The sequence below is a fragment of the Megalobrama amblycephala genome, linkage group LG11 (assembly GCF_018812025.1).
Source record: "Megalobrama amblycephala isolate DHTTF-2021 linkage group LG11, ASM1881202v1, whole genome shotgun sequence".
Taxonomy (NCBI): domain Eukaryota; kingdom Metazoa; phylum Chordata; class Actinopteri; order Cypriniformes; family Xenocyprididae; genus Megalobrama; species Megalobrama amblycephala.
Window position 1 is genome coordinate 39003396 of NC_063054.1, and position 9627 is coordinate 39013022.

The 9627-nt window shown below is 38.5% G+C and overlaps 2 protein-coding genes across 4 annotated transcripts in view; one reads left to right on the top strand and one right to left on the bottom strand.

Annotated features, from left to right (window-relative positions):
• The window catches only part of LOC125278651 (mitogen-activated protein kinase-binding protein 1-like), a 16017-nt gene extending 12724 nt beyond the window's left edge, over positions 1-3293 (top strand). For 2 of the 3 annotated variants that reach the window (XM_048207955.1, XM_048207954.1), the window contains exons 24-29: positions 215-280; positions 518-587; positions 654-796; positions 1915-2340; positions 2516-2607; positions 2851-3293. In XM_048207955.1, coding sequence (XP_048063912.1) covers positions 215-280; positions 518-587; positions 654-796; positions 1915-2340; positions 2516-2607; positions 2851-3048 — 995 coding nt within the window. In that variant the 3' untranslated portion in view covers positions 3049-3293. The remainder of the gene's footprint in view (positions 1-214; positions 281-517; positions 588-653; positions 797-1914; positions 2341-2515; positions 2608-2850) is intronic. The other variant, XM_048207956.1, reaches the window with a different exon arrangement.
• A 397-nt stretch (positions 3294-3690) lies between these two features.
• LOC125278652 (galectin-3) lies at positions 3691-9405 on the bottom strand. The gene is made up of 5 exons (XM_048207959.1): positions 9308-9405; positions 8042-8558; positions 7350-7438; positions 5321-5492; positions 3691-5116 (listed from the first exon to the last, which is right to left on the bottom strand). Exons 2-5 carry the CDS (start codon positions 8537-8539, stop codon positions 4958-4960), a joined length of 918 nt encoding a protein of 305 aa, XP_048063916.1. The 5' UTR covers positions 8540-8558; positions 9308-9405; the 3' UTR covers positions 3691-4957.
• Between the last annotated feature and the right edge of the window lie 222 nt (positions 9406-9627).

Below are 9627 nucleotides of genomic sequence, written 5' to 3' on the forward strand. Positions count from 1 at the left end.
TGAACAAACCTCGCTGATTTCATCAAAAATATCTTCATCTGTGATCTGAAGATGAACGAAAGTCTCATGGGTTTGTAACGACACGAGGGAGAGAAAATGATGACAGAATGATCATGTTTTTGGTAAACGAACGCTTTAACGTCGCAGAATGAATGTAAATGTGAAAGAAAGAGCCACAGAGATGAAGGATCGTGTTGCTCGTGTTTCCTCTCAGGCTCTGACGACGATCGCTGTGAGCGAGACACGGACACTCGGAGAGACTCGGAGACGCTCGCTGACGGTAAACATTCACTGTTTGATGCTTTTGTCGCTTTGGATAAAAACATCTTCTAAATGCATGAATGTCAAGTTATCTACAGCGCTTTATACGACAGATTGTTTCAAAGCAGCTTCACAGAGATCAACAGGAAAATAACAGAATGATGATGATGTAAACTTCATCAAATATGAGACTAATTCAGATTCAGCTCTACAGAGTCATTATTCAGATCTAAATGTAAATGTAATGTGGTTTCAGCTCTTCATCTGTTCTCAGGGACGGTCTGCAGCATCTCGACGTGTTTCCAGACCTCAGACTCGTCCAGCAGGTATTGTGAAGACGTGAGATCTGCTGTGCAGCTCGTGTGTGAGGCTAACATGAGCTTCCTGTGCAGGACGGGCCGCGGGATTCTCCAGAAGGCCGGCGGCGTCAGACCCCTGATGGAGGACACGGTCTCTCGGAGGAGCCACCCGTACATCAGCAGAACTCCTGCACGACTGCACAGGTCCACTTCAGCACTCGATCCCACCGCTGACGGTGAGCGTCACATGACCACCAGCGCCGAATGATCCCGAACCTTCCTGAACGTCCGTACACTCAAAAATGTCCCACTTTATGAGCATCAACTCCACTAACGCTGGATATACAGATGCACTATTAGCTGAGTTGATTTTTATTCATATATATTCAGAATAAAAAAAAAAAATAATAAAAAAAAAAGTAATTTATAAATTAAAATATATATTTTATGAATATTTTTATAAATATTTTTAAATTTTATTTTTTTTTTATTTGAAACGATTTATTTTTTTTATATTATGAATAACTGTTTGGAGAATCATTAAAAAAACATTTTAAAAGCTGGAAAATTACTTTTTTATAAAATATAAAATAATCAATGCTTTTCATTATTAATTTTTTTTTTAAAAGCAATTATCATGTAAATAATTACAATAGTAACTGTAAATACTAATTTATGTCTTAATTTCTTTATTTTCAAACATTCAAAGAGTTTTTATTTGCATTTATTTGTACCTCAAATAAACGTTTGGAATTAAAAATATAATAATATTTTATATATATATATATATATATATATATATATATATATATATATATATATATATATATATATATATGATATTTTTTAATTTAAAAAGATTTATTTTTTATATTTGTTTATTTATTTTTTTATATATTATGATATAGAGATGACTTTAACTCTGTTTGGAAAGAATCATTGAGGTTTAAAAAATACTTTTTTATATAAAATGTAAAATAATCATAATAATGCCTTATAAGCATAAATAATAAATTATTTTTAAACAAGCATTTAATATATGTAATTAATTATAAAAATAATTGTAACTGTAAATACAAATTTATGTCTTAATTTCTTTATTTTCAAACAGTTTCAAAGTATCTTTGGTTTCAGACGCTGTATGATGAGCTGCACCCATATTATTTATTTATTTATTTGCAACTGAAATAAACTTTTGTAATTTTATAATCGCACTATATTGTGATTTATTGATTTTATATTGATATAATGGCAGTGAATGGAACAACATTAAAGCGAGGGCTGCATGATGCATCAACAAGGTATTTTTTCCTTCTGTTTTTATTTTTATTTTTAAGTGTTTATGTTTTTCCAGCACGAAGGTCACTGCCTCCGTCCCGTCTGCGGCGAGAGGCGCGTCCCGTCCTGCCCAAGCTGAGTTTGGAGAGGATGGAGCCCAGAACGCCCCCGTCCTCCCCTCGGCCGTGGGACAGTCCGAACGCCCGCTACATGAGCCCCACCACCAGCTCCAGAGCCAAGATCAGCCGCTGCGTGTCCGTGGGCGACGGCCTCCATCTGGGCTCCGGCGAGACCCTGCCGGTCAGCGGCCTGTTCACGAGCGCCCCGGCCGAACCCAAACACCTCAGACCTCACGCCCGTCAGCGCTTCAGCAGCCCGTTTGACGAGTGGCCGAGCAGATCCGGCTCTCCTCGAGACCCGGGGTCGTCAGGAGCCGTGACCTCTGACACCGAGCGCCCTCGAGCGGCGGTGAAGGCTTTCTCTGTGACGTCTGATGATCAAGGTTCTGCTTCCTCTCGCTTTTTATGCGCTTTTATCAGAAACAATTTGATATCCGTAATATTTCTCTGTATAACCGACACTAAATGTGCATCACATTAGGAAATTCAGGTTAAAATGAGCAGAAGAGTTCATCAGTGTCTCGTGATCATGATGCGTGTGTTCTTGACCATCTGCAGTGACGGAGCCGGCGGTCAGTCTGGAGTCCTGCAGACGCGCAGCAGCCGATCTGTGCCGCAGCGTGAGGAGAGCGGCCGGACTCTACAGGACGGTGAGAGGACACAACAGGGACACACTTCACCGATTGACTCGGTTCTGATCTCGATTTGATTCACAATCCATTCATTGAGACGTGCCGTATCTGAGAGGAACACAATCATTGTCCGTTATAGATTCTAAAAGAAGAATCAATGTCAGTTCATCAAAATGAGAATATATTCACCCAGCCCTTATTTAGTCTCTTTATATCAGTGATGTGTCATGTGACTGATGGCTGTGTTGCTGCTGTGTTCAGCTGATGTCCCATGATTCCGAGCGCAGCGGCGAGCGGCAGCAGATGCAGCAGCTGATGTCAGACGCTCTGCTGCAGGTGCGATCCGAGCTGGATTCGGTGCCCGGGCCGTCCGGAGAGGGGAAGCCCGCGCTGGCGTTGCTGGAGCAGTACTCGCGGCTGCTGCTGCGCTCCGTGGAGGAGAGACTCCAGACGCTCTAGCGCACATCTCATTTGTTCCTTCACCAGCTTATGTCATTTAGTCTTGTGCATGTTAATATTTTTTTACTATAAGTCACCAGATTTGTTTTTAATTTTTTGAATTTCCGTTTTATTAATGTTTTATTGTCAAACAGGTTAATAATGTGTTGTGTTTGTGATAATTTAATGATGTTAAACAATCCTTTTATTTGTTTTTATTTATTTGTGATCAGTGATTTCTCACACAATAAACTGAAATATATGCATTTAAAGTAGATCGTTTTATTCATTTACATTGACTTGAATATTTTTACTGTAATTCACACTCAATATTAATATTTCCTAGTAAGCTTTGCATTTGTTAATTGTTTAATTGATCATAATGTACCGTCTTTCATCACAATATCTGATCGATAAATTAACTCGACACTTGACAGATTTTCAGGTTGTCTCAGACATTTGGGTCTCATACTTTACAATTATGACAAAGAATTACAGTATGAAAGTAATCTTTATTAATCTTAGTTAATGTCAATTTCAACATTTCCTAATAGTATTTAAATCAGAAGTTGTATTTGTTAACATTAGTTACTGCTAGTGTTGTAGTCCTAAACCCAGAGCAGAGCGGCACTCCTTAAATTCATCCCAAAGATCCACAAATACTGCCTGAGAAATGCCTTATATTTAATTAATAAACACAATTAGAACAGTAAGACACTATATAGAGCTGCAGTTCAGTGATTTCATCTTCTGAATCTCCACGATCACACCTGCATCATTAGTTTTAAAAACACATCTCTTGTGATATTGCTTAATTATGTCAAATGTTACAATATAAAAATCAAGATCTTATAAAAGTGTTTATTTTTTTTGCAATCATATCTTGAATTTTGTGGGCATCCGTATGAACTTCAGCCACATTTTTGAAACGATCATCTGTTAATTTCTGACCCGGCACAGAAGAACCCAAATTAGAAAGAAGATTGCATTTGAAGCAGGAAGTTTAACATCCAGTCACACTAATGATTTTAACAAATAAATCAGAAAATGCACAGACAAATGACCAGATTGTAAAGTGTTACTTAGTTAATACTCCATTGCTTTGGTAGAGAAAACTTGGTAACAATTTACAATAAAGACCTATTAGTAATGCATTAACTATCATTATCTAACAATGGTTAGGGATGCACCGATATGAACGTTTTGGCCGATGGCCGATAACCGATAATTTTTTTTATATATATATATATTTGAAAGCCGATAACCGATATATTGTCCAATAAATTTAAATCAAAATTTTTATATAATTTTTGAAAGCCTGATTACAAATTAAAAATCATGTCCCAATCACATGATTATAATATTATGTAGTCTATATGACAGACTTGTGCTGCACATGTTGTGCTTGACTGTATTTTCCTTTTTGAAGTGATTTCAATCATATTTCAAGCAATTCAAAAACATAATGGAGGACTGAAGTGTCTCAAGGAAATAATCCATTATTTATCGGCTTTAATATATCGGCCAAATTTTCTTATCGGGCCGATAACGATAACATTAAAAATGCACATTTATCGGCCGATACCGATATGGTGGCTGATATATATCGTGCATCACTAACAACGGTCAATACATTTGATACAGCAGTTATTAATCTTTGTTACCATTAGTTAATAAAATACATCTGTTCATGTTCGCTCAGCTCCATTGAATAATATTAACAGATACATTTGATTTTAATAATGTTAGTAAATGTTGAAATTATCATTAACTATGATTAATGAATAAGTATTAGTTCATAAATGAAACCGTAAGACTCAGTTAAAGGTCCAGTCGTGATGTTTGCGTCAGAGTTTTGTGTTTTATTGAATCCGTCGTCGTTTTTTGTTGGGTTTAATATTCTGCCACGGTTAGTTTAGTTGACTCTGAGTCACGGGAGCGAGTCCACATTGACGGACGTGAGGGTGACGTCATGCAGGATGTTGATGCGGTCGATCTGGTTGACCTCTCTGATACGGTGCTTAAAGTCAAAGATGGGCGTGTTGTTGACGGCCACCTTGAACTCGGTGAAGGTGCAGAGGATCTTCATCTACGGAGAGACGTGAAGGTTACTGCAGTGACACTCATCCATGTCTTCATGTCAATCGCACACACTTCTACAGAATGACACTAGGTGGCGCCATCACTTTTTGAACGCTCTTGCTGCTTTTATCCCACCAATAAACGGTAATCGTTTGAACACTTTGTTTTTAGGCAGAGAGTCTTGGAGTTCGAACTCCAGCGTATCGTTTACCTCAAAGTGATGTCCCGGCATGAACGGAAACGGCGCCAGAAGTTCCCGCTCCTCTTTGCCCCAGTGTTCACCCAGTTTATGATTGCGGACCAGAACCGCTTTTCCTCCTTCGCTGAATCGTGGGTTGATGTGAAGGGCGATGTCGTTACCGCGCAGGAAGTTGATCGTGAACCTTGCGACAGAAGAAACGTTAGTGACACCTTTCGTTTCAACAAACCAATAATTCCTTAAAAAAAACATTTGTCAAAGTATCAAACTGTGTTCATGTTTTGCTCTGGAGTAATTTATGATTTCAAGTTCTGACATTCAAAAAGTGTATAAATCCCAGACACTAAAACGTGCATCATCACAACATTTTATTTGCAATGTTTTGTACAGTCGAGATTCCTCTTTTTTTATTGACAGCATTTCAGTCAATCGACCTTCGGGTTTTTATTCGCAATGTTTCGTTCAATCGACCTTCAGGTTTTTATTCGCAATGTTTCGTTCAATCGACCTTCAGGTTTTTATTATCAATGTTTCGTTCAATCAACCTTCGGGTTTTTATTCGCAATGTTTCGTTCAATCGACCTTCAGGTTTTTATTATCAATGTTTCGTTCAATCGACCTTCGGGTTTTTATTATCAATGTTTCGTTCAATCAACCTTCGGGTTTTTATTATCAATGTTTCGTTCAATCAACCTTCGGGTTTTTATTCGCAATGTTTCGTTCAATCGACCTTCGGGTTTTTATTATGAATGTTTCGTTCAATCAACCTTCAGGTTTTTATTATCAATGTTTCGTTCAATCAACCTTCGGGTTTTTATTCGCAATGTTTCGTTCAATCGACCTTCGGGTTTTTATTCGCAATGTTTCGTTCAATCGACCTTCGGGTTTTTATTATCAATGTTTCGTTCAATCAACCTTCAGGTTTTTATTATCAATGTTTCGTTCAATCAACCTTCGGGTTTTTATTCGCAATGTTTCGTTCAATCGACCTTCGGGTTTTTATTCGCAATGTTTCGTTCAATCGACCTTCGGGTTTTTATTCGCAATGTTTCGTTCAATCGACCTTCAGGTTTTTATTATCAATGTTTCGTTCAATCAACCTTCGGGTTTTTATTCGCAATGTTTCGTTCAATCGACCTTCGGGTTTTTATTCGCAATGTTTCGTTCAATCAACCTTCGGGTTTTTATTCGCAATGTTTCGTTCAATCAACCTTCAGGTTTTTATTATCAATGTTTCGTTCAATCAACCTTCGGGTTTTTATTATCAATGTTTCGTTCAATCAACCTTCGGGTTTTTATTCGCAATGTTTCGTTCAATCGACCTTCGGGTTTTTATTATGAATGTTTCGTTCAATCAACCTTCGGGTTTTTATTCGCAATGTTTCGTTCAATCGACCTTCGGGTTTTTATTATGAATGTTTCGTTCAATCGACCTTCGGGTTTTTATTCGCAATGTTTCGTTCAATCGACCTTCGGGTTTTTATTATCAATGTTTCGTTCAATCGACCTTCAGGTTTTTATTATCAATGTTTCGTTCAATCAACCTTCGGGTTTTTATTCGCAATGTTTCGTTCAATCGACCTTCGGGTTTTTATTATGAATGTTTCGTTCAATCGACCTTCGGGTTTTTATTCGCAATGTTTCGTTCAATCGACCTTCGGGTTTTTATTATCAATGTTTCGTTCAATCGACCTTCGGGTTTTTATTATCAATGTTTCGTTCAGTCGACCTTCGGGTTTTTATTCGCAATGTTTCGTTCAATCGACCTTCGGGTTTTTATTATCAATGTTTCGTTCAATCGACCTTCGGGTTTTTATTATCAATGTTTCGTTCAATCGACCTTCAGGTTTTTATTATCAATGTTTCGTTCAATCGACCTTCAGGTTTTTATTATCAATGTTTCGTTCAATCGACCTTCTTCAGGTTTTTATTCGCATTGTTTCGTTCCATTGAACTTTTATTTTCTCTAAGTTTTGAAAATCAACCATATATGGTAACATATGGTTACATAAGGGCAACAGTCTCTTTAGTGCGCACTTACATTTTAGCATCTGGTTTAACCTGTCCTCTGATAGTTAGCATTAGCTTGTCATAGATGCCACGGGGAAAATTCATATTGAAAGGAACCACCTGAAAGCAGAGAAACATTGATATTCATTAGACATTGATTTTTGTAATGAATGAATGAATGAATGAGGCATTTATATAGCGCTTTCATATGTACTACTGTACACCCAAAGCGCTTTACAATCATATCAGGGGTCTCTCCTCATCCACCACCAGTATGTTTCATTCGAATGACTTTCAAGTTTTTTCCCAATGTTTTGGTCAGTTGACCTTTTTCAGGTTTTTATTTGCAAAGGTTGATTGAACAAAACGTCCTCAGGCATTTATTCACAACATTTTGGTCAATCGACCTTCAAGTTTTTCTTCAAGCAGGGAAAACACTGCTAGGCTCATAATCTGCTCAAGAACAACACAGAATGATATTTATACTTGATCTACACAATCCTGCAAGTATATAGCTGAACAAACTGAGCTTGTTAACACTTTACAGTATGTTCCCATTAGTTAATGCTTTAACTAGTTGATGGTTTTTGAGGATCAGGGCGTCACACAACCTGTTCATGTTTCTTCTGTCTAGTTTGACTAGGGTTAGGGTACTACCAAGAGACAGATGAATTAGTGCTGAACACAGGATAAGCAGCGTTGGTTTATGGTTTAGTGTCTTACTACAGGAGCGGTCGCTGGCGCCGGGGGCCACTGCTGCGGGACTCCTCCTGTGGGCCCCTGACCGGGCCAACCGGGTTGACCAGGATTACCATGCCACGCCGGGGGGACTGGAGATGGGAGGTAACCCGTCGGGGTGGGTACTTGAGCAGGCCAGGTTGGTTGAACAGGTGGGTTCGGCTGAACTGGAGGGTTTGGTTGGATTGGTGGGTTTGGTTGGGTTGGTTGAATTGGTTGGGATGGTTGGATTGGTGGATTGGGTTGTGCTGGTTGGGTTGGTGGGTTAGGCTGGATTGTTGGAGGGTTTGGCCAGCCTGGTTGGGTGGGTTGGACCGGCCAGTTCGTAGGGAGCGATGCGCTGGGCTGGTTAACAGGCCAACTCAGCTGACCGGGTTGGCAGGGCCAGCAGGGTTGACATGGTTGACCGGGCCATACGGTACCGGCCGGCTGCTGAGGGATCTGAGGGTAAAAGCCCTGCTGACCAGAGGACGGGCAACTCATGATGTCTGTCGACCGGAACCTGAGAAACAAACCATTACTAACGTCAAACACATGCTACTCACTATGATCCTTCAGAAATCATTCTCATATGCTGATTTAGTGATCAAGAAACAATTATGATTAATGTTTCATTATTATCAATGTTTTCCACGAAATATATAACTGTTTTCAACACTGATAATAATCATAAATGTTTCTTGAGCAGCAAATCATCATATCAGAATGATTTCTGAAGGATCATGTGACACTGAAGACTGGAGTAATGATGCTGAAAATTCAGGAATAAATTACACTTTACTATATATTCACATAGAAAACAGCTGATTTAAATAGTAAAAATATTTCACTATTTTTACTGTATTTTTGATCAAATAAAAACAGTGTTGATGAGCAGAAAGACTAATTTCACAAATGTTAAAAGAAATCACATTTATTCCAAACTTTTGAGCGCCAGTGCGTTTATTCTTCCACTTTAGTTAGATTTCCACCGCAGATCTTCATTCTAAACCAGAGATAGTGCCGTAACGGCTGAAGGTGTGAATTAAATCAATATTTAAGGACTGAAGCTCAAACATTGATATTGAACAGCAAACATAACCTGATCTGACTGAATTGAGATCTTTATAACTGCTGTAAATCTGTGACATCACAAAAACAGGATCAAATCTAAAGAATCAAAACTGCACATTAAACTCTAGATCACTATTTAATAATTCCTGGCTATTAAAGCATGTTAAGCTGTAAATGAGGAGTTGAGGATCACAGTACCTGTTGAAGGAGCAGCAGAAGGATGGAGGAGCAGAAGACGGGATTCTTCTGGTTTATATGCAGCCGCTCCTCATTCCTGCGCATTATGAAGAAAGAGCCCGCCTGTTCACACACACACACACACACACACACACACACACACACACTACATTTATGATGCTCTGAAAGAACATATACATATAGATTTACACACTGATTGTTTGTGACTATCATTTCTCACACTAACACTTGCTGTTTAAAGTCTGTGAATAAACCAGATCAGAGAACATGATGATCCTGCTTTCTTCATCATTTGACCAGCAGGACTTTCAGTGACTTTT